Raw genomic sequence first — 24,516 nt, forward strand, 5'->3', positions numbered from 1 at the left:
CTATGAAAATAAACTTTCAGTTTACTACTATTAATATTGTCTTATTTACTTTATAACTGCAGAATAATTTGGTTGTACACTAGATTCTATTTAGGGCACTTGGTAAACTCCCTGTAGTAACTTTTGTCTATTTAGCTGGCAGTTTTTATCAGTTTTATAGTAAGAGTTGATTTCTTTTGTGTGCTTAGCAGGAACGGATGCAGGGGTCTGTGAACTGAGTAGTGCAAGTGCTGAAGAGGGAGATTTGTTTTGAGGAAACGGGAAAAAGGAAGAAAAGAGAAGGAAAAAATACATAATTTCAGGAACGAGAGAGAGAAGAAAAACGGGGACTATGGGGAGAAAAAAGATTCAGATCACAAGGATTATGGATGAACGTAACAGACAGGTGAGTAGCAAAAATGACTGTGTATTGGAGCTTCATGTTATAGTATATTGCTGGTGTGGCTTCCTCAAGGCATTGGTAATAAAGAAGATAAAGATTTTTTTAAATATTTTACTCTTCTGTTACACAATATATGAATAAATGGATCTCTAAGGTGCTTTTGGAAACATCAAGATGTCTGACTTGTATATTTTTGAAGTTTATTAATATGTTACAGTTAGGAGTTTGATGACATAGGCCCTGATCCTGCAAAGACTTATGTGCGTGCTTAACTGTACACACACTGGGAGCAGTCCCTTTGACTCATGCACAATGCATAAAGTTAAGCATGACTGCAAGTCTTTGCAGGATCCAGGCCATAGCACCTAACCCTGCAAACCCTTGTACACATGAACAACTTTATTTGTGTGAGGAGTCGCACTGAACTCAGTGAAACTCCTCACATGTGTAAAATGATTCATGTATGTGCATTTTGGCACAACTGAGTTCTTATCTATGGTACAGGAAAGTACTTGTTCATAATATGTTGAAGTCTTTGTTGCTTGTGTGTTGGACATGGATTTTAAAAGGGATCTGCACAGCATAATGTGGCATAATAATCAAGACCTAATAATGCTGGTATGTTGCATGCACCATGAAACAAAGAGTCTATACTGATATTGGCAGGAAATAAGTCTGCCAGGGTCAGTCACCAATTTTTTTTTTAAATGTGCTGGACAGTCTGATACAGATATTAACAGCAGTACATCCACTGGTTAAATGTGATCATAAGCCAAAATTAATGTTTCTCTATTTTAAGAAAAATAAAAGTATCACTATTCAGTGTCCTGAATTAAAATCTGTCAATGTATACTTAATTTGTACCTGAGATATTGTACTAAGATTTAAGGGCCACAAATCCAGAAATAAAATACATAACATTATTGAACTGTATAACTAATTGCCTATTAAGAGTGTGGCTACAATTTAGGATTACCCTACTGTAATTATTTTCTATACATCAAAAAGCATTTAGTACTCAGTTAATGTTAATATACTAATTACATATATTTGATTTATTATTTTCTTTGTATATGCAAATTTGTATGATAGGAAATTATTATGTTGTCTTTAGGGCTTAAAGTCTCATAATACCATCCAAAAGCAACCCAGTAGAGGACTGATATAAAATTTTAGTTTTCAAGCGTGTCTTCCATTGAATTTGTAAGCGCAGTAGTATGAGTATGCCTTGTACTCTGCGTGGCAGAAAATCGAGTTTAAAAAGCAAACAATACTAGGATTTATAATGGATACAGTTTTCCCTACAGGTTGCTTATTGCTGTGGGCCAAGCCAGAAAGCAATAATGCTGTCAATATAAAACCACCATATTTGTTTTAATTGCTCTGTAGCTTGAAATTGAAATTAAAGTTGAAATATTGAACTGTATGTGTCATTAACCATTTAGACACTGGTTGTTCTGGCCAATTCCATGATACCACAATTTCTTCCAAAGCATGTCTGAATTAACATGGTGTAAATAAAGCTACATAATTTTGCCATTAGTAACATTAATTTATATTGTAGCTTTAGTATCCACTTTCATGTGTTAAGAGAAGCCAATAGAGGACTTCATTCTCCAGTGCAGTCAATCTGGCACCTTTCATAAGGAGAAAATTTACTTAAAATAAATAAATAATACAGATCTTTAAATCAGCAAAGAATCCTGTGGCACCTTATAGACTAACTGACGTTTTGGAGCATGAGCTTTCGTGGGTGAATACCCACTTCCTCAGATGCATGCATGACATGCATCTGAGGAAGTGGGTATTCACCCACGAAAGCTCATGCTCCAAAACGTCTGTTAGTCTATAAGGTGCCACAGGATTCTTTGCTGCTTTTACAGATCCAGACTAACACGGCTACCCTCTGATACTTGATCTTTAAATCGTTTACTGTAGTACGCCAAGATTTTTAACACCAGTTCTCAGAATTAGTGAATATCTAAAAGCCTTTCTTCGATTTATATATATTTCATCAGCAATCTTGCAGCCACTTTTAGTCATAGCACTGGAAGACTAACAGCTATAGCATTACTATCGAAAGGGTTTATTTTTCCAGTGTTTGGTTATTTTCATAATTTTGGTAAACCAGACTTAATAACAAATCTGGAAGGATAATTATATCATCCTTTAGCTGCCACACACTATAAGTGGCTTGATGCTGTTGTCTCAGTGCTAATAACATTTTGAAAACTCCAGTAGTAAACTGTTTCTATTGGTTTTTCTCCTTTCTACATTTAGGGCCTGATCCAGAGCCTGGATCAGGCCCTAAAGATTTCTGTTGATTTCAGTGGGTTTTGAATCAAGCAGCTGAGGTCCAGCAGTACTACTAGCAATTCAGTATGACTGGATTTTCACTGGCTTTGCTGATTGTTCTTTTAAAAATTTGAACAGGAAGTACTACTTCACAAACATGGGTATTTGTTAAAATATTTCACATCCTGTCAGCTGTTGCAGCTTCTGAGCACACTGAATTTTTCTAATGTATACATTTGTGCATTATGGTTTTTTTAAGTCTTCTATATATTGATTTCTACTACTCCATTATATTTGTGAAAACAGAGGAACCAAATTAATTTGGATGCACAGAACAGGGAATTCATAAACTATAAGAAGTTTTTTAATATTCTTTTATTTTAAGTCACAGTTAGAGCCCATTTCTGCAAACCTTACTCATGCAAGTAGTCCCATATTCTAGTCTAATGAGACTACTACTGAATGAGTGATGACTGTTCACCTAGTTTATGGATTTGGGCTCTTAGCCTGTTCCCAACATAAGGAAAGATTTTCACAAGGGACACAGGATGAAACCAAATCTGTTTATCTGAACCTGTCATATAGTCAGTCGTACTGCAATTTTCAGTGTAGTTCTGAGCAAGGACGGTTGGATGCAGAGGGTCGGGGAGTGTGCTACATGTGGAGTGTTCATCCCATGTGCAGATCGTGCTGTGCCTGAATTCTCTGCAGGGCAGCACATAACACATGGGAAGGCATGAGGGCATGTATCAGGGCCAGAGGACCTAGTGATATATAGACCTTCCGATTCTCTCCCCAAAGCAGGGATGCCCCATAAGTGCTCTCTGCGTCTTCTTCAGACATTTGGCTGGAATATCTTCAGCAGGAGGACTCTGCAGTTGCTCCACGGCCTGGAGAAAATGATTCCTCTCCACAGTCCCCCATACATTTACCCTGCCTGACAAATCAGGTGGGGACATTGAGCAGTGGATTTTCCCCCATTGGGATAGAGATGGCAATTGTTTGTTTAACAGATAACTACTTGCTGTAGTAGAAGTCTCCTGTGCTGTGAAGAGCGCTTTTGTGAGCAGCTTGCAACAGGCAAAAATGGTGTCTTCAAGCAGTAAAAGAGTATCTCTTTCTAAAAAGAGTTATCTCAATGGATATACTTGGATACTTGATTGCTAATCTGGCCTTAAATGGAAATTAAAACCCTCAAATTAAAACGAATGCGTGTTAGAAGCAGCCAGTGTGATCAGTACCTTTCTTCATTAAATGTTTGATAATAAATTCTAGATAAATATTGAGGGAATGAGAAATGATCAGGAGTGCTGTTAACAGGCATTTGTTTCTGTCTGCAAAGGAGGAGAGAAGTGTAACATGGGTATATGATCTGTGCTTTTCTTGAAACAGTTGGAACAATTAAATCTTTCAATAGTTGAAGAAAAATTAATACAAATTACTCAGAGGCATGATCTTGAACTATTACAGTCAATGGGAGTTTTGCCATTGACTTCAGTGAGGGCCACCTCAAGTCCTGTAATCATGGGGAAGCATACATTGAATTTTGTTTGATGGGTGCTGGCAGGGGGCCAGGTTCTGCTTGGCCCTCACATTGGTGCACAGTGAGAGAAGGAGAGTAAAACAAGTCTTCTCCTTCCCTGGATGGCCCCAGATTTATCCCAGTTAGGGAACCCATTGCATTTGGCCAGGGCCATTTCTCACAAGCCTTTTCACTATGCTTTAGACCAGAGAGATGAAGAATAAAAATACGTCGCAGCCTCATGGCTGATGGTTGGAACTCTGCCGTGGGCTTGCTACTATAGCAGTCCTAGCAACTGGGAGGCCAGTAAGGGTTATCTGCATGCTCAGATTCTGTGGCACCATCAGTTGAGGTGGTAGCCACCAATATCAGCCTTGTTCTCTGACTTTGGACCATAAGTTCCAACAGAGACTAGCCAGCGAATCAGATTTTTGAGGGTTGTCAAGATAAGGGCTAGAAAAAGGGGGGGAGGGTGTAGCAAAAACATAGATATTTTTTATATTTTTGTTTGTTTATTTCAAAGCCCCCCCACCCCCAAATCAACTAGCTCTACAATTGATTGTAATATGGGAGGCAAAGGATATTTTCCAAACATTTTGTTTAAATTTCCCCCCATTTATTTTTCAAATTTTGAAATTTGAAACATTTCAATCAGTTGTAGCGAGGGCCATTTTTAGTTGCACCGGTGTCCCATAGAGAAAGGTGAAATGGTGGGTGGCGGGGGAGGTGGAATAGCTCCAGAAATTCCCTTTACACTACCCAGACAAGGCAGGCAGGCTTAAAGGGATGGCTTTAGTTCCATAATTATTTTATACTACTGTTATAATAGGACATTTTGCAATACCTAATCAGAGTGCACACTGATTCAAAAATACTCTGGTGTCAGATTTTGAACAGCTTCCAAGACCTTGCTGTCTATCTCCATCACTTATTCTTATTATTAAGAGTCTAACCATGCTGGACTTCACTGTGACAACTTGCGTGATTGGGACAAAAAGAATTTGGCCTTAAATGTGGTCTAATCATTTTCATTCCTGCAATCTTCTTTCTGATGTTTTATGTTTCTTTATTTTCCTAGTTGTGAAGCATGCTGATATCCATATTCCTAATTTTAACTGCGCTCTGCTTAACTAATAACTCTGCACATTTTGCTTGAAACATCTCCTTCAGTTTTGTTGTGAGCTGGGGAGGGGTAGGTAGAGGACCATCAGATACTACAAGAAATACGTACTCAGATATTAGACACTCTCCCCAAAGTACCATGGCTCTGTAGCTGGTTTGAAAATGATATTAGAGGCACTTGGAAAACACGTGCAGAGAATCTTTTGCATGTGTATGACTTTTGATAATTCTTAGCTCCCAGAACGTGTGAAACTAGGTAAAACAAGACTTGCTACAGTTATCAGCTGAACAGAGAACAAATTAAAGCAGATAAGCAAAGTGAGGTTACAGGGCAGGGAAGAGTATCCTGGAGGGAAATGTCCATTTGCAGGAAGACCTAGATTTGTTCGACTGACTCCAATACCTCATGCGGCTAGTTTCAAAACTAGTTTCAGACTTACGGGCATCTATTTTTATCTACATTAGCTCTGTTGAAAAGAACAGACTACAAGATCGTCATCTCAATCAGAATGTCATCTGTAGAAGCAGAAAAGGTAGCCTGATGATTTAGTGCAAAAATCGGCTCAAATTTAGGATGACATTTTGTGAGATCCCCCCCCCACCACCACCCCAAAAAAAAAAATTCAGTCTGCTCTCACAAGTTAACTCGGTTTTAGTCTAGTTTTGAGATTTTATGAGGTTGGTGGGTTGCCCCCCCATTACAGTGCTTTATGAAGGGAATTCCCAATAACATTTAATAGTGCAGCTCTACACCACCCTTTTCAGTGAGATGTACCTTAGAACCATGATGTAGCCCTTCATTTCTGCAAGCCTGATTTGCCATCCTTACTCACATTAAGTAGTAATTTACATCATGAGCAATGGCACTGGAATAGATTTTCCTTGTTAGGCACAACTCCTAGTTTTATCAGAGAGGCTACCTCAACTTTTCTCTCTCTTTAAGTAACAGAAGATGTACACTGAATTTTAATGGCCAGGTTACTAATTTTAATGGCCCAATTGGCCCTGATTCCATTTTAATCTGAAATTCTTTCATGTTGTACTAATCTAATTGATATTCCATACATGGTAGAGAAAATATTTTACAAGAGATGCAGACTTAATTATGAATTTCATGGCTGTATTATATTTAAGATTAGGTATGCTTGTATTTCCAAAATATACGAGAGTATAATTTAAAGTTAATTAGCTTTAGGTAAATATTTAGGCCAAATTACTTTTAATTTGAAATATGAATGAGCAGCCTAAGTAAGGATAGTCCAATAGTAATTATGGTATCATTAAACATTGCTGTGTTGAAAACTAGAGCAGATACAGCCACTGCCTTTCTGTCTTGTAAGGATTGATTTGGAAGGCCCTGAGGGAGAAAGAGCTGGAGGTGGGAAGCAGAACTGAAGCCATTGTAGAGAGGAAGAAGTTACACTCTTCCTGTTATGACAGGAAATGCAGACAAATGTGCTTCCTGACCATTTGCTCAGCAGGGAATGAAATATTCTTTGACCTTTATCTTACGAACATTTTAGTTTTGTTGAACTAGTAAACATGTTTTTTACCCTAAACATTTATTTGTACCTGCCAGACCTAGTGAATGTGGTATAGATAAAAAGTCAGTTTTATTGTACTTTATATTATCTAGAATATATGTATATGGATAGAAAGGATATATTTTCTCACTAATAAGATGCCCATGTCTATACATCTAGATATAAGTGAGTTAATTCAATCTGTCTTAATGAGTGAAGAGGAGTGGTATAACTGAGATTTACCATCATTATGCATATCATTCAATAGAGAAAAAAATAATATCCAGCCTTTCTTCACGTCTGAATATGATATAGGCTATATTTTGAAGAATTAGAACTGTTTAGAATATATGGGAATAAAAGACTTTGAATATTGCCTACCCTAATAATTTGTGAGTTGCTGTACCATCCATTACTTAACATACCTTTGAGTTATCCCTCTCCTCTTTATTCATGAAGACAAATGTCATAACAAAGATCAGGCATTATGGTCTAAAAAATGTAGGACTTGTGAAAGAGTGAATAATCTCATAGTTTCTGCTCCATTATTTGTGTGCTGATACACTAACAATACAGTGTAATGAAAAAATACAGCACCTTCATTTTTGTGAAGCTTAATCATGAGATGCTAAAGAACCCTGTTTTATAAGATAGGGCCATTTAATATATTACAGCTATAATTTTAGGTCATTCTGCTTAGAGCGCCTCTTTAGTAATGCTGTTCAGCAAGTCAAGGCTCAGTATGCTTGAGGCTGTCAAGCACAATAGTTCTTTTTGCAGCATAACTCGCTGCTGTGTCATCCCTATAAGTTATGCCGGAGAGTTACAAGAACATAGAGCAGGCTGCTGAAGAGTCCCTTACTGCTCTTTAAAGGGCCTTTCATTTAATATGGCATGCCTAGTCGTCACATAAAGGAGGGTTTGTCTAGAGGGAATCCTGCAGTGCTGCTGCTTCCCACTGCCATCACCACTGAACATAGTCATAAAGTTTGTTGCAGGAGAGCCTTTTAAAATGACAAACTGAGCTAAGCAGAATAAAATAGTCGGGAGTGGGAATAGAAAGGGGGTTGCAGTTTTTGAAGAGCTGTCGGGGTTTGGCTATACGATAAGTAGAGATAAGTGTCTACCCCTGGCACTTTAGTCAAAAGTCACATGGCTCATACATAGCCATCTTGATTTTATGATGATGAGGGTGCTTCACTTGATGCTTCCTGTTTCCCAGATAACCTATGTCAGCTCACTCCACTCAGATTGAGGAGGGACAACCAGCACAACACTCCCCCATAGCCAGGTAGAAGGCATACATCAAATGTTGGATGCATGAGCTGCCTCCGGTTTCCACAGGCCATCATGTTAACGTATACATAATATCAGGAAATGTATGGGAGGGAGGTTCAGACTCCCGCCTCTTTTCCTCCTTTCAGTGCCAGCAACTGCACAGCCTTATGTGCAACTGCACAGCCTCATGTCAGGACAGGAAGAGGTGAGGGAAGACCTGACATACTGTCCACGGATTGAATTGCTGCTGGAGGGCAGGGCAGAGCATAGGCTGCTGTTTGGAAAACAGAAAAAGTAAGCCATAGACTCTGTGTCCCCCAGTGACAGATACTGAGTACCAATGATGGCACCGCTATTACAGGACAGTCACTCAAAATCAATCTCTCAGATTATCTCAGATTTAAAAGTCAAAAGTGGAAGAGTCCAAAGGAAAAGAAATGTAGCATCAGTGCAGCAGAAATAGGTCATAGACTAAATCAGCAGAATAAAAGCTTCTACCTCTCAGCAATGATTTCTGCTCTTACACTGTTCCATTCACATCTACAAGCAGCACAACAATTTTGGCATAATTTTAGATAAATAAAAACAATTGCAAGTAGATTGCTGTTTCTTTCTGTTATCACAGTCTGTTTGTATAGTGTCTGAGTGGAAAAAGCATACATACATGTTGTGTTATTCATTCCAGTATGTGAAAGGACTAGATACAAAACCAACTAATCTATCTCCTAATGTATTTAATTTAAACAAACATTACTCACTACAAATAGAATGCCAAATTCTGGCACTGGGCCAAATTACCTTCCTAGTGAGAGCATATTGCAGCTATGAAATAGTGTGAATGTGCACCTGCATTCTGGCTGGCTACAGCTCCATTCACAGACATCACAGTCCCTGATCCCAAGACCATGCCTCAGGAAGCCCCTTCACAGCTTTGACCTTAGAAATCCTGAAGAATTTTGTTTCTGTAGTTTTGGAGGAGAACCAGAATTGGAGATGGAAAATGTCCTCCCCAAATCACCTTTGGTCCATGCTTTCCTTCTTGTGCATACAGTAAGTTTAACCTCTAGCCAGAATTTGGTCCAAAATTCACAAAGACCTAGCCTCGATTTATGGGAGGTAAGCTAAGAACTGGCTTTTTCACTCTTTTGTTTTTGTAATATTTAGAACAAGTGTGGTTTTCTCAAAGCCTGGACAATCATCTTTGCATTTAAACTTCCTTCCTTCACGTACCCAAGTACTGCAGACTTTCAGGGCCTAATCTTCTGAGGTGCTGGGCATTGCCATTGTGTTCAATGAAAGTTCAAGGGCTCATCAGCTCTGAAAAGCAGGCTCTAAATGAATAAAGCAACCTGTATTCAGAGCTTATGTAGAACACATGCAACATGATTAATTTTCAGCATGCTGCACAAGTACATGCTCCATTCCCTGCACACTCCACTGGAAATGTTGTCTGTGAAACACTGCTTGGCCACACTAGTTACACAGTACTTATAGAATTGTACTTTTGAAAACTTAAAAATACTGACAATTGCTTTTATACTGTATGGCTTATGTATTTTGTGTGTGAGAGGCTTCAAGGTTTTAAGTGGATAAATGCTAACCTCCTCATTCTAGGCAGCCATTTTATATTTCTGGACACTTAATTTCCCAGTTATATCGCTGTCATCATAGACTAGTCCAAGAAGCTAGGACTTCACAAATTGTCCACCTGAATACAAAGAAAAATATGGAAACTTGAGGACAGTACTAGACATCCACTGGTCCAGAAAGCAGAAGGGATAAAGCATGTCCCAAATCTGATTTGGACAGCAGGCTCAATTGTTAATTAATTAATGAACTAGTCCTTGGTACAGTCAGCAGGGGTAAGAATATGAAATTATTCAATCTGTGCTACTGAAAAATACATTTAATATTAATCAGATATGATCAAAATCCATGCAAATAGGTCAGTTTTATTTTTAAATATGTCAGTAAATTGGCAACACATAGTTAGATTTTACATTATAAGAGTTTTCCTTCCTGAGAAATTGTTCCTGTAGTCTGACAGATTATCTCGCTGCTTATATGGTTTATGATGTTTGTAGTATCCGAGTTCCTGATCAGTTATCAGAATTATTCCTTTTAGAGATTTTTTTAGCCCTTGTAAAGTAAAGTAATCATATTTGGATTGTGAAATGTTACAGTAAACCCCTTCTCCTCAATATGACCAGCTACAGTTTATTAATACAATCATTAAGCTACTCTGTAGTTTGTGTGCATGCAACTGTGTTTAAGAAATGTCTGTATTTACTTCATGTTCTTAACTTAGCACAAGTAAAAGTTATTTAAGTACAGAATTATAGACTTCCAACTATAGGTTTCAGTTGGTTTTCACCTAGACATAAAGAGACAACATATTTTTAATAAATTACTGCAATCTTTAATACTCAGTAAAATCACTGTAGTGCTAAAATATTGTATCTATCATCTTAGTCAACATTTATTAGCTAATTTTGATTTAGGTGAATATAGCTAGCAACATATTGGACACAAAATACAAAGTCAAATAATATTTTTGTTGTTTGTTCATATTACTCACCTAAATATTTTAGAGGATAAATGAGTACATTCCTCTTCTTGATGTGGCTACATAAAGGAAATTGTCTGAAAGAAGAATGTATTTTTAAATATCTTTAAAATTACTCTTAATCTCTCCTGAAGGTCTTGACCCTACTGCACATTTATTAAATAAATAGGCTCATCCCTAATACAAACTATTGTAAAAGTATGATAAATTACATTATTACAATACATTATTAGGTATAAGTGCAAAAGCTCCGAATTGCAATCAGTCAATGAGTGGAATATTTTAAAAATAATATTCTAGATCATTTTAGAAACAGTAATAGCTACAATTGTTTTTATGTCTATGAACAATGGCAAAAAGCATTATGTAATACATTTGAAGACTGTTAAAAAGGACATGGAGATAATAGTGAATCAAATTCAGAGCAATTAAGATTACATTTTAAAGAAAAGTTAATAAAATCTCTAGCTTCTCTGTTGTCTTTTTTATTTTCAATGTTCGTGAAAAGACACTATAAGTAGTATCTTTTTTGTGATAAGTGTTATTAAATAAGTATGTGCTATGCAGTACATCTGTGCGGTTACCCAAAATGTGCAGGAGCACCTAACAGTAAATACAAACAGTGGCTTTAAAGATATTTCTGTGCTGAAGTATACTTTGATGGTGAGGAGCTGTAACATGCTAAATACTGAGGTTTCTGTGCAACAGAAACCATATTGTATAGATACACTCCACCTACAGTACTGTGGTCAACTAGTCTGATTGAAAATAGTTTTACATGCAGAAAAATGTGTCGGGTTAGTATATTCTCCCCTCTGCATGTGATCCATTGCTTGTGTAGCCTTTTCTAAAAAACCATATAGATGTTCATATTACTGTGTATAACATTGCATCAAAAGACAAAAGACATGTTTGGCTTCAAGACTAAGCTTAATAAGTTTATGGAGGGGATGGTATGATGGGATAGCCTAATTTTGGTGATTAATTGATCTTTGACTATTAGCAGTAAATATGCCCAATAGGCTTGGTGGGATGTTAGATAGGGTGAGATCTGAGTTACTACAGAGAATTCTTTCCTGGGTGTCTTGCTGGTGAGTCTTGCCCACATGCTCAGGGTTTAGCTGATCACCATATTTAGGGTTGGGAAGGAATTTTCCTCCAGGGCAGATTGGCAGAGACCCTGGGGGGGGGGTTCGCCTTCCTCTGCAGCATGGGGCACAGGTCACTTGCTGAAGGATTCTCTGCACTTTGAAGTCTTTAAACCATGATTTGAGGACTTCAGTAGCTCAGACATAGGTTAGGGGGTTGATATGGGAGTGGGTGGGTTAGATTCTATGGCTTGTATTATGCGGGAGGTCAGAGTAGACAATCGTAATGGTCCCTTCTTACCTTAAAGTCTGTGATTCTATTATCACAGTTTTCTGCAGGCAGATAAAGTGTTTAAAAGGCGTTTGAAAGATTGATCAGTTTTTCAATGTTAAGATGAGTTTTTGACTGTGTATTTGATCAGTCATGCCAAATAGCAAAAGCCAGCTGGACCTTATCCATTTAGATATGTCTTAATATCAGCTCGTAACCAAAATATAGACTCAAGTCTAGTGCTATGCAAACTGTTTTTTTTAAATGCTCAAATAATCAGATTTAATACTAATCTATCTGTTGTTCATAGATTATATAAAGGTGTTACAATGATCGAGACAGCAATAAAAGTGACTTCATTCATGATACATTGTGGAGAATAAATGTACAGAGGATTGGCATACAGCCACATCTCTTTGAGATAGACTAGCTGGTAGGGATTAGAAGGTACTTAAATGTCACGTTTTCCATAGCATGACCAGCTGGGATTCCAAGGTAGACTGGGGTTGCAGTTAGCATTAGCTTGCATTAGGAGTGTAACAAGATAAAACAACAGCCTTATGAACCATGCACAATGGAATGTTTTTTGCCTCAGTGATGAACCATGTGCATAGGTACTTTTACTGATGGTATTAAAGAATTGGTAGCACTGAGTGTCAGATTAAGCAAGTCTACACTACCTGATTAGTGCTTGTCCTTAAGTGTCAAATACCCTCACTGCATATTTGATTTGACTGATAATTATTTTAGTACCATACGTTTATTCACTTTCAAAATCCATCACAGAAAATTACAATAGAGGAAAATAGCTATTAAAAATAAAATATCAATTTATGTGTTTAATGCAAACAGAATACAGGAAAAAAAGAAACAAGTCAGGTCTTACTGTTAGATTAGATTTCTCATGGTAAGAAACTCATGTACTACTTTGAGATTAATAAAATGTGTTGACAGGTATGTATGGATAAGAGCTCACCTCAATAATGCATATATATTACTGGCTAGTCAGTACTTATATAACTTGTTCTTCACTCCCAATTTATATTCTTCATTGTACTGACACTTGAGAACTTGAAAGTGAAACAAAAAGGATTTTTTAATATATCTGGTAATTTTTCAAAACTGTTACAGATCTGTGCATCTCTACATCAAATATTTTTTGATTAATTAAATGTGATAGAACTTTTCTTACTGGTAGACAAATTGGGGGAGGGAATTCAACTGGAATTAATATCTGTTAAATAAGAATAGGCTGAATCTTTTGTTAAAAGTTTTCTAGAACTGAGGTGTGATGTTTAAAATGTTGTGAAGGTGGGAGGCAAAGACATCTATTATGCAGGATAAACATAATAGCTTAGGTGTGGGCAAAAGATTAAGTGTACTGAATTAAAATATTTTGGGAAGAATCCAGTGTCGATGTTTTAAACTGGTTCATGAGACAGGAAAAATTCACAGCTCAACTAATGGAAATGCCCCATACTTTCTGTAGCTTGAATTGTGCATTGAGGCTTATATGCATTTCCCTCAGTTACTTAGCATTCAGATATTTATATTCTGTATGTTTTGATTTATTTGCTTTCTGGATGAACTTATTCAAGCTCAAAGACTATAGCAATTGCAAGTTATAACTTCGTAAAAGAAAAGAGACTTTAAAAAGAGACTTAGGGTTTTTTGACAGACCTGTTTTCCTTTTTCCAGGTGACATTTACAAAGAGGAAATTTGGGTTAATGAAGAAGGCTTATGAGCTGAGTGTTCTATGTGACTGTGAGATTGCTCTAATCATCTTCAACAGCACCAACAAACTGTTCCAGTATGCCAGCACTGATATGGACAAAGTGTTGCTGAAATATACAGAGTACAATGAGCCACATGAGAGTCGAACGAATTCAGATATTGTTGAGGTAAGAATTTATGTCCTGTGAGGACTAATTTTTGTCAGTGCTCATCTGAGACATCTGATCTTGATGAATGATTTCTGAAGTTGTATAGTTTATTTTTAAGAATATCGTCATTTAAAAGAATTCAAGGAAAATTGACTTAAAAGTTATATAACAAATGTTTGCACTTTCTCTGCCACTCAAAAATGGTTGAACATTGGAAAAAAATCCAGCTTTGCTTAGAATGCTTTTACCAAATATGTAAAATTAGAACATGAAAACAACATTTATCAGAATGTTATTGACACCTTATAACATTATTATAGCAATATTATTTAATGTAGACTGTTAAATGTAGTAGTCTATATTTTAATTGTTCAAGAATATCAATTCAAACTTAAAACATTCATTTTCAGCATCCATTAATTCCATTACTATCATAGCAAGTTAAACATAGTTTAAGACTCAGACCCAAGTAATTGTGACTTTTATGGATTTTGTTAATAAAATAAAACAGAGTAAAATTTCCAAAAGTGCCTAAGTGACTTAAGGGCCTACAGTAACGTTTTCAAAAGCACTTCAGTGACTAGGCACTTAAGTCACTGAGGTGCTTTAGAAAAGTTTACCCTTAAACTCTTAAATCACTTAGATGCTTTTGCAAATGAGACTTAGATGCTCCTGAAAATGCTATCCTTGCTGTACACTAGTCAAGAATTTTGAGCGCTGCAATAGAAGAGATTAAATTTAATGTGTACATTTTAGATACTTTTGATGAAGAAATAGTTTATGAGCCTATAGATTGTATTGTACTTGCTGCTAGAGATTCACAATGCAGTCACATGAAACTATATTAACAAATATTGTAACCAAGAATATAATCCTTTTTGCAATCTAGTTTCATGTTGATGTACAGGGCTCTACTGTTTAGCTACCTCCCAGATCCACCTGCACATCTCCTTGCCCCCATTAGGAAGGGGAGTGAGTTATCACCAAAGGGTGCTCCATAGGTGCTGGAATCCATGTGAGGTGGGACCATGAAGGGCATGGGATGAATAACATTCCCCCACCTCTCCAAGCCCCCATTGAAGCCTCCACCTAGATGGCCAAAATCTCCTGCTGATCTCTGGGGATTCAGCCCTGGGATTGATGGCCAGTCCCATGTGCTGTTCTGCAGGAGACAAACCTTGACCCCCAAATTATCCTCCTTCCTCTCCTGACAGAACAAAAAGAGTGCATTCTTAGTGAGGAAAACCTTTTTGTGATATGTTCCCTTTAAGCTCCCTCTTTCAGGTTTTCTTATGGAAATGGGTGATTAGGCCAGTAGGTTGGGATTTAGCTGAGTAATATTCTGTGCTTTACAATGAGTGTATATGTCCTTTGATCAAGAAACTTCAATGTAAAAATGAACTTTAACCTATGCTTATGTTGCTGTAACTTTAAGGGGTAGATTTTCAAAGGGAATGATATGCCCACCTGCAAAATCCTTTTTATTTATTTATTTATTTATTGCATTGCATTGCATTAAAAAAATTATCTGATTTACTCACATGATGGCCAGTTTGCATTCGAATGTGTAATTCTGTGGGACACACAAACTTCTGTGGATAACCCAATTGTTTTCAACCCTTAGAAAATTTAGCCAAAAAATGAGTAAATATAATTATAATTATTTAACTGGAATGAAGTTAGCAATAAAGAGAACAAGCCAGATAAAGTGCCATTCATTATGTATCTTCCCATATGGATTAGCTGTGATAGTAGTTTAATCAGTGGGCAGTTTGAGTGATATGGTTTCTAGCATTGAGAAGTGCTTAGGCCTCTCCAGTGACAGTATTGTTACAAGGTCGGAAGAAATAGTTAAGCATCATGTTCGTGTTGAAAAAGATTTCTTATATTACCAAAAAAAATCTGTGCAAGGATTTCTTTACTTGATCATTAACTTTCCTGTTACCAGTACAATGGGGCAAAAAAACCAGAAAAGAGCAGACAGATGGGTTTGCACTCACTGTAGTTTTGATATATATTAAGGTACAGAATACAAAACTGCCACATTTTAAATATTTAAATTGATCATTTAAAATTTTACTGCATTATGAGTATTTCCTTGTGGGGAGTCTGCTGCATTTGGCTGTGTGACATCTAGACTTCATATAGCTTTTAATTTTGTTCTTCCTAGGCAATCAAAAGCAGCCTAAGGATTGAATGATATTATTAAGTTTGTTCATTTTCACCTTAATGATTGTTCAATAACTATACTTCAGCAAAAGTACAGAGCATAGCTCTGCTTGCAGCTTTCTACAGAACTAGAGAAGAAAATCTTTTAAAGTACCATTGTTTTAGAAATACATGCAAGGTAACATGTAACATTCTCTGTAATTAATTTAGAATCCCAATTTCTCCTCACATGATTCATAGTAACGTCTGTTTAGTTAGTTGTTTTAATTCTGCTCTTGGTCATTAGCTCATATCATGACTTCTTCAAATGGTATATATTCCTATAATTCAAAAAAATATGTAAATAAGAACATTAGTATGGCCATACTTGGTCAGACCAATGCTCTGTCTAGCCCAGCATGATGTCTTCTAACAGTGGCCAGTGCCAGGTGCTTCAGAGGGAACGAACAGAACATGGCAATTATCAAGTGATCCATCCACTGTCGTCCAGACTCAGCTTCTAGAAATCAGAGGTTTAGGGACACCCGGAGCAGGGGGCTGCATCCCTGATTATTTTGGCTAATAGCCATTGGTGGACGTATCCTCTGGGAATTTATTTAGTTCTCTTTTGAACCCCGTTATAATTTTAATCCTTTCAGTATTTTCAAATGAAATTATTGCTATTCAGATTTATGCCTAAATTATTTTTATATAGCTCTAATTAAAGATGTTAGTTTTATTATCAGCCATTTTAAATGCATTTTACGGGAATTAATTATGTATTTAGTATTATTTATCTAGTATTTATGAAGATACCACTCTTCAGATAACAATTTATTATTTGAAGTAACAGAAGGCACAGGACTTTGCATTTCTAATAAGTGTTATGCTGTTTTTCAAGGAAGAAATGACTTGGAATGAAGTTAATGGGTGTTCTAATAGTTGGCAATGTTATTGCCAATCACACCAAGCTATCTCAGTGCTGCCCAACTTGTACATATAGAATTCAGAGTACAGCCATGACACAAAGTAGATTAGATTAAGAGAATTTATAAACCTTTTAAACCCAGTTGTGTTTGTCTTTTTTTCAGACTTTCTAATTTATCATATTAAAAACAATTATTCCTATAATGTTCTTTATACATAACAATCTTAGTTCCATATGATACCTATCTCTGAAATTGCCTGTACAACTTCATTTCACTCAGTACGCAACAGATCCAATGTTACCTTAGTTATAAAAATGTATTCTGAAACACAAGAGTGGGAGTTCAGAGTTCTTCAAGTTTGTAAAAATTATCTGATAATTGGGTTGATTTCAGGCATTACAGTGTAAATTTCCTCTGACCACTTGCTGTTGACCTAAACTCTAACATGGAGGTATGTCACTTTTGAGAGAGAAAAGTGTATTCACCCTCCATGTTTGCTCATGTTTGGATCTCTTCTAAGCAGTGAATGACAACTATTCCAAATCCTGTTGAATTATGTGTGGCAGTTTTGGGATGTGTATTGGTTCTGCAAACAAAGGTTCACTTTGAGGCCTCAGTTTGAAGTTGGACTGTGTTCCTAAAACTGAAGCCTCAGTGTCTTTAACCACTAAACCACCCATCCCACAGTCTTTCATTAAACCTTATTTCTGTTAATAACACACATCAGTTATTGGGATATGACAATTTATTTTAAGGAATAGTATGAGCTATGTAAGATTTGGTTCTCGCTAAACCTTTTGGTTTTGATGGCAAAGATGAACTTCTGCATTATGTAAACTTCCTAATGCTGGATGATAGGTACCAAAAACAATACACTTACTATAGTTGTTGGTCTAAAAATAGAATTATCTTGTGCGATAGAAAATTTTAGATTACTGGAAGTCTTATTATTCTTTACTTTAAAGTGGGATAACACTTTCTCAGAATAAAAACTCCTTTTGCGTTTACTACACATTTTTGTTTAATCTATAAAATAGTATTGTTACAACTATGGGTTTCACTCCATCTTTAGTCATATACAAAATACCTCAGATTCCCCCTTTCTTTAATTGAATGGGATCTATAATAGGTATCTCTTACTTAACATGCACAAAATCATAGTCCTCCAGTTTTGGTTACTGAGATCATAAATGGCTGTATTGGTGTTTCTGCTTGGGGATGAGGAAAAAATGGGATTAAGATAAAAGTGGGCTGGGATGATTTACTTAAGTGAGCAAATTACACTTTTCTACAGTAGAACAGAGATCTCAATGTTTGTTCAAAATCATGGGGTCTGATTCTCCTCATTTGTATAAGTTTTACACAGTTGTAACATCACTGACTTCAGTGGAGTTTCTCTCGCTGTACAGCAGTCTAAGAGGAAAATCAGGCCCATGGCTTGTGAATTTGAGCTGCTTGTGTACACTAGCTCTGGGCCCCATTTGCTGCCTATGTCCCTAAAAAGTAAGTGGGTCATATGTCATAAATAAAGGATGCATGCATCTCATAAAGATACCTCTAATGAACTAATCTTTACACACCTTGAAAACATGGCCTCAGTTAAAATAGTTTAGTCTGTTAGTATAAATCTGATTAAAATGCATGGAAAACACCAGTTTTGATTATTTTGACACACAAAGTCTATGGGCCTTAATTTGTTAGACATAATACACATATTACAATTATAATAGGGAAATCTTGTCTGCAACTGCCAATTGTACCAAACTTTAAGGTCTATGATTGCTACAGAGCCATGCCTAAACAGCCGTTTATCTGCAAGAAGAACTGATCTTCTTTGCCTCTTTTTTGTGCCTGATCCTGCTTTTCCCTATGGTTTACTCTGTTCCTCTTATCAGAGACCACTTTCCAACATTACCTTCAGGTTTTGGGCTAATAGACCTGCCTCTGTTACCCAGTCTTATGAGCATCACTTAGCTTTCCCTCCCACGTCACTCCCTTTTAACTTTTACCACAACTGCAATACTTGCTTACTGCCATCTGAACAAGGGAGAAGGTGGGCAACACTTCACCATTGATAAGGATGCATGTATGAAGGACTGCTCCATGACACACGGCTATTTATTATCCTCTGTTTAGTCTAATTTATACAGTCTAGTGCATTTGTTCTCCATTTGTGCAGTACTCATTGACTTGAAGTGGAAATCTTGCCTGAGTAAGGGATACACGTCCTAGCACATTCAACTCAGCCAATAATGCCAAAACACAGTGTCATTACTCCAGGAGACTGGAAAGGCCATTGTCCTTTGTTTGTATGGGGACTATTTTTAGAGTTATCTTGGCTGCAGACATAATTACAGTCAAAAGTGTATTACAGAAATCCAGTGTGTTTGTTTAGCTAAGCCATTAGGCTTTTTGCAGATTTAAAGTGAAGTCTCCTGCCTGCCTTCCCCCATGCCATTACAGCCTCAGCTACTGTCTCATCTTCATCAGGTCTCTCATGAATCCAAGCCCTGTTCTTTTTCAGTCTCTCAACCTCCTAGTCCCCTCTCTCTGATTCCCACTCTGTCCCTATGCACATAAATCTCTCCCTCCCCCAGCCTGCCAGTTCATCACTCAGCTCTTTTGTGATCTCCAGTCCATCAATCTCTCTGACCCTTTGCTGCCCATACTCCCCCCTTTCCCAAGCTGACCTCCACCTCTCTGTTGATTCCGTGGTCACTACCTTTAACTCAAATTCTCCTGCTCAGTTCCTCTTTCAGATTTGTCCCACTGACTCTCTGTTCTGGCTCCACACTTCTCCACCTCTTCTCTTCCTCATACCACTGAGCACTTGTGGAGAAAAAACAGAATTCCTCCACTATCATTTGTTTTCTGTTCATTCAACTTTGTCATATTCTTTATAGAAACAGATCCACTTCTCCACACTAACCATCCAGCTGCTCTTCTCTAAACTTCTACCTCACACACATACACTCATCTGTTCACGATCTTAGCAGTTTTTAAAACAGTTTTGATGTTATCTAGCAAGAACTTCTTTTCCCTACTCCAGCATCTTTCTTTCCTCACAATCTCATAACTTTGAACTGTCTCTCCTGCTATCAACTCTCGACACTTTGACTCTCTCTCTTCCTAACTCCTCCCCTTCCCTCTTTTTTCTAAATCTTTGTTACACACACTGAACCCTGCTTCTTTCATTCAGCCTTCAAACATACGTTGGTAGCCCCCATCTCCAAAAAATCTCTCCTTTAACCTCACTTGCCTGCCTCATTACCACACTGGCTCCCTCCTATCCTTCACCTCAGAGTTTCTCAAGCATGCCATATCCTCCCACCCGTATTTTCTCTTTCCCTGTTCTCTTAATGGATTATGGTCACTATTTCTACAGCAGACAAAAGCATGATAGACACTTTACTGGATAAGTAAAAGACAAATCCCTGCCCAGAGAACTTACACGAGTGAGGCAACAAAGAAAAACATTAGGGTAAAAGATAAAGAAAGGAAGGATTACAATGATAAAGTCACATGGTTACCCAAGTAAGACACATCTGAATTCTCTGCAAACTCTTTTCCATTTCACGACACTTAAACCACCCTTACTAAAGGCCATCTCCTGACCAGTTCTAAGGGTCTCTTCAGCTTGACCTCCTTCATGGTCCCCTTATCTTTCTTAATCTGTCTGTCACTTTCAAAACAATTGATAACTTCCTCCTTTTCTGCTGTCTTCCTTCCTCGGGGGGTTTTCTCGTCCTGTTCTCTCCTTCTCCTGTATTTCCAGCTGCTCCTTTAGTGTCACTCTCAGTGACCTTCTCCTTCCATCGCTGCTGATACCCCTTTGTCCTCACTCCCCTCCTCTTTATCTCTGGATGACCTTACTCTCATGGCAATATAAGTGACATCATCAAGAGGTAGCTTCATTCAGAGTTCATTATAGCAGGAAGATTGTGATATTCCTTGGCTTTTGAGGGTAGAGGGGCATTGTTGCAGAATGGCCAGTGGAAGAGATGATCATTCTATTTTAAAAGCATAAATCACAATTTCAAAAAGCTACACACACTTTACTTACAAGATCTTTTTTAAAAAGTGAATCAAAACTTTGCATGGTTTTTAAAATGTGTTTTGCCCAGAGTCCTGTGGGCTTGTGGCATTGGACAGGGACAATAAAGTGAGCATAACCAGAGATAGATGTGTGCCAACTGCAGCAGCAATTTCCACTTGATCAGAGAGAGCTGAGATTGTGAACACATAGAACTCTTCTTGCAGCCTTCATGTCCGGTGTATTTTACAACACACAGAGCCCTGGTTATATGATACAATGTTAAAATTGTAGGGATGAAAGATAATTTCTGAAAGGGAAGAAATTCATAGTAATAGGAGGCTTTATAAATGGCAGGCTTGGTGCAAAAAAAAAAAGCGCACTTTGTTCAGCTAAAGCGAATGAGCCCAAATTTTGTATAAGAAAAATATACAACAAGTGATAGTCCATAATATACAATATTTATTTAAGTATAAGAGGACTAGCTACAGTTGAAAGTCTAATTGGTTTTTAATAGAACCAGCAACATAGTGTAGTGAAATGCTACTAAATCTACTGTGGGATAATGCAGGGACTTGAGAATTAAGACTTAGTGTGGCTTCAGTGCATTGAAAAGCTGGAGATGATTAGGCTAGCGTTCAGGTGACAAAACATGAACGCATGTGACAAGCTGCATGGGCAGTATATTGTGTCGCAGAGAAATGCCACAACTCCATTTTCCTAATTGACTTATTACATATTATCCCATCAAATCTTAAAGACGTGCAGTTGGTCCTTTAGCACACCTAAGATTAGTCACCTGGCGAATGAGCTGAAGGGGAAAAAATCGGCTCTGTCAATTATTTCTAAAGGTCACAGAGCTAATGACTAGCTGGGAGGTTAATTAGATTTTGAAAGCCTCTTGATATCAGTTAAGACTCTGATCTGTATATTTGTTGTAAATAAGCCCCGTAACTATTTAAATCGACTGTTTTCAGAAAAGAAACAGGACAACTCTTGTAGCGTATGTAATAAGAGTATTTTCTTCTCTTGACATCGGAACAGAATACTGTATACAAACAAACGGTGAAATCTAAGTTGGGTCAGATTCAGAGCTGGTGTAAATCATCATAGCACCATTGGAATCAGTGAAGCAGCCAGCTGAGGATCTGGCCCATTAAATATAGAGTAAGCTTGTTAGGCAACAAAAAGAGTCAAAGTGATCTAAGGAAGCAGTGCTTTAATGAAAAGAGCATTGGCTTGGGACTTATGAAACCTGAGTTCTGTTTCCAGCTTTGTAGACAGAGTTCTGGGTGACCTTGGACAAGTTACTTAACTTTCCTCTGCCTCGGTTTCTTCATCTGTAAAATGGAGACAGTGAGACTGACTTCCTTTGTGAAATGGTTTGAGATCTAGGCATGAAGAGTGTTATTTATACACGTAGTAGTATGAATGATCCACATTTAGTAGCTTCTGCAGGAAAACACTGCCTTTAGATGCACGTGACTCACACTGAGTTCAATAGCTACACTGTGTTCATATCTGAGGATAGAATTTGGCCAAGGCACTTTGTTATTATGGTGACTTTAGGAACTTTCTGAATGTTTGGTTCTTGGTTTATGATTATTAACTGTGGGCCAGATGCTGGGAACTAGTATTGCCAGCCCTAAGTGTTAAAAAATCATGTCAGTCACCCTCCCACCCCCCCACCCCCAAATCATTTTAATTCCAATTTTTTTGACCAAATAAGTTAGAAACATACTTTTTTAAAATGAAAGATAATATTCTTATATAATCATGAGACTCCAGGATCTCAGGCTTTAAGAAAAATATTAGCTGTCTCAAGAATCATGATAAAATCATAAGAGTTAGCAACATATAGTGATGGATTGAGAAGGTTTCCGAAAAGTCTGCCATGATGTCACCAGTATTCAGACATAGAGTCATAGATCATTAGGGCTGGAAGGGACCTCAAGAGATCATCTAAGTCCAGCCTCCTGCTCAAAGCAGGACCAATCTCCAAATGGCCCCCTCAAGGATTGAACTCACAACCTTGAGTTTAGCAGGCTAATGCTCAAACCACTGAGCTATCCCTCCCCCTATACATGAAGGCAACACTGGGAGTTGAACCCAGGATCTCCTATTTAGGAAGCAGGTGCTTTAGCCAGCTAAGCCATGGTACTTCACTTGGACTTCACTTACTTGGCAACACTGATTTCTGCTCTATGCAAAATGGTTGCTGAACTGAAGGATCAAATCCAGTGGATAATGGCCTTCTGTTCCACCTTCCCCTTCCACATGCACATACGGGATTTTGGCCAGTGAATCTGTGCACTGCATGGACACATTAATCAAGTCTGAAGCTCACCCACAATCTTCCCCTCTACATTAAACTATTTAAACTCACTATGAAGATCTCTGAAGCAGGCAAGGGGTGTACAGCCAGTCTGTGCCAGGATCTCCACTGTTGCTCTGCAGCCAAATGAAGGCTTTTTAAGATGCTTTAAGGCCTGCCACAAGGAACAAAAGTAGCCCAGACTTCGGCCTTATACTTTTTTACTTTGAATATAGTTCAGATTAATCCAATATGGGGAATAATACAGCTAGGGGAAAGTTGCATAATGAGTTGTTTTTCTTAGAAGTGACCAATTATTATGATTTCTCCACAAGTGTTTGGTTTTCATGCAACACATTTCATAATCTTCAAGGATCCCAAATGATAGTGAAATACTTCACCTGGTAGATTATTTTTGCATAAAACAAAGAAAAAGCGAGAGAGAAATGCAAGTGCTATGGATTCGTTAGTGATTCTAAACAGCTTTTTGGTGCAAACTTAGTGCAACATCTGGAAAGTTGTCTTTAGCCTTTTCTTGGAAGCAGATAGTGACTTGCAGATTAATCCAAATCTGTTGCTAGAGATCATCATGTGACAAACAGTGCAAGGCTGACACTGGAAAACACTGTTTAAAACATTTTTAAGAGTTTCCTTTTCCTGAAGGTGTTTTTGGTGGGTCTGAAGCAATGACAGCTGCAAGGCATGGGCCTGATCCAAAGTTGGTGTAAATTGGAGGTGCTTTCTTGACATCAATTGAGCTATGCTGATTTACATCAGCTAAGGATTTGGCCCTAAAATTTTGGTGGATCCCCCTTTAATTTTTTTTTTTGTTATTCCACGCTCACTAATTGCTTTCAAAATGTTTAAGTGTCTCTGTCATAAATGTTTGGATGCTGTGTAAAAATGCTACAAGAACAAATGTGAAAAATATATTCGCAATATAAATGTGCATCAGTCTTGATTCATGATTCTCTTCCTATGTAAAACTGGGCCCTTAAATCTATATTTCAGAGTAGTAGTTCTACTTCACAGATGCCTGTTTCTTTCTCCAAAACATGATATATCTGGCTGAGAAGCTGGAAAAATCTTATATGTCTGTGTAACATTCTTATAGCCTAATAGCTCAAGAGTTTTTCTCCCGATCTAGTCACTGGAGAATGT

The 24,516-nt window shown here is 37.5% G+C and overlaps 1 protein-coding gene across 21 annotated transcripts in view; it reads left to right on the plus strand.

Annotated features, from left to right (window-relative positions):
- Positions 1-24,516, plus strand: part of MEF2C (myocyte enhancer factor 2C) — a 157,103-nt gene that overhangs the window by 72,570 nt on the left and 60,017 nt on the right. For 16 of the 21 annotated variants that reach the window (XM_030567804.1, XM_030567807.1, XM_030567803.1 and 13 more), the window contains 2 exons: positions 189-385; positions 13,746-13,949. In XM_030567804.1, coding sequence (XP_030423664.1) covers positions 332-385; positions 13,746-13,949 — 258 coding nt within the window. In that variant the 5' untranslated portion in view covers positions 189-331. The remainder of the gene's footprint in view (positions 1-188; positions 386-13,745; positions 13,950-24,516) is intronic. The other 5 variants (XM_030567808.1, XM_030567810.1, XM_030567809.1 and 2 more) reach the window with 1 other exon arrangement.

The sequence above is a fragment of the Gopherus evgoodei genome, chromosome 6 (assembly GCF_007399415.2).
Source record: "Gopherus evgoodei ecotype Sinaloan lineage chromosome 6, rGopEvg1_v1.p, whole genome shotgun sequence".
Taxonomy (NCBI): Eukaryota; Metazoa; Chordata; order Testudines; family Testudinidae; genus Gopherus; species Gopherus evgoodei.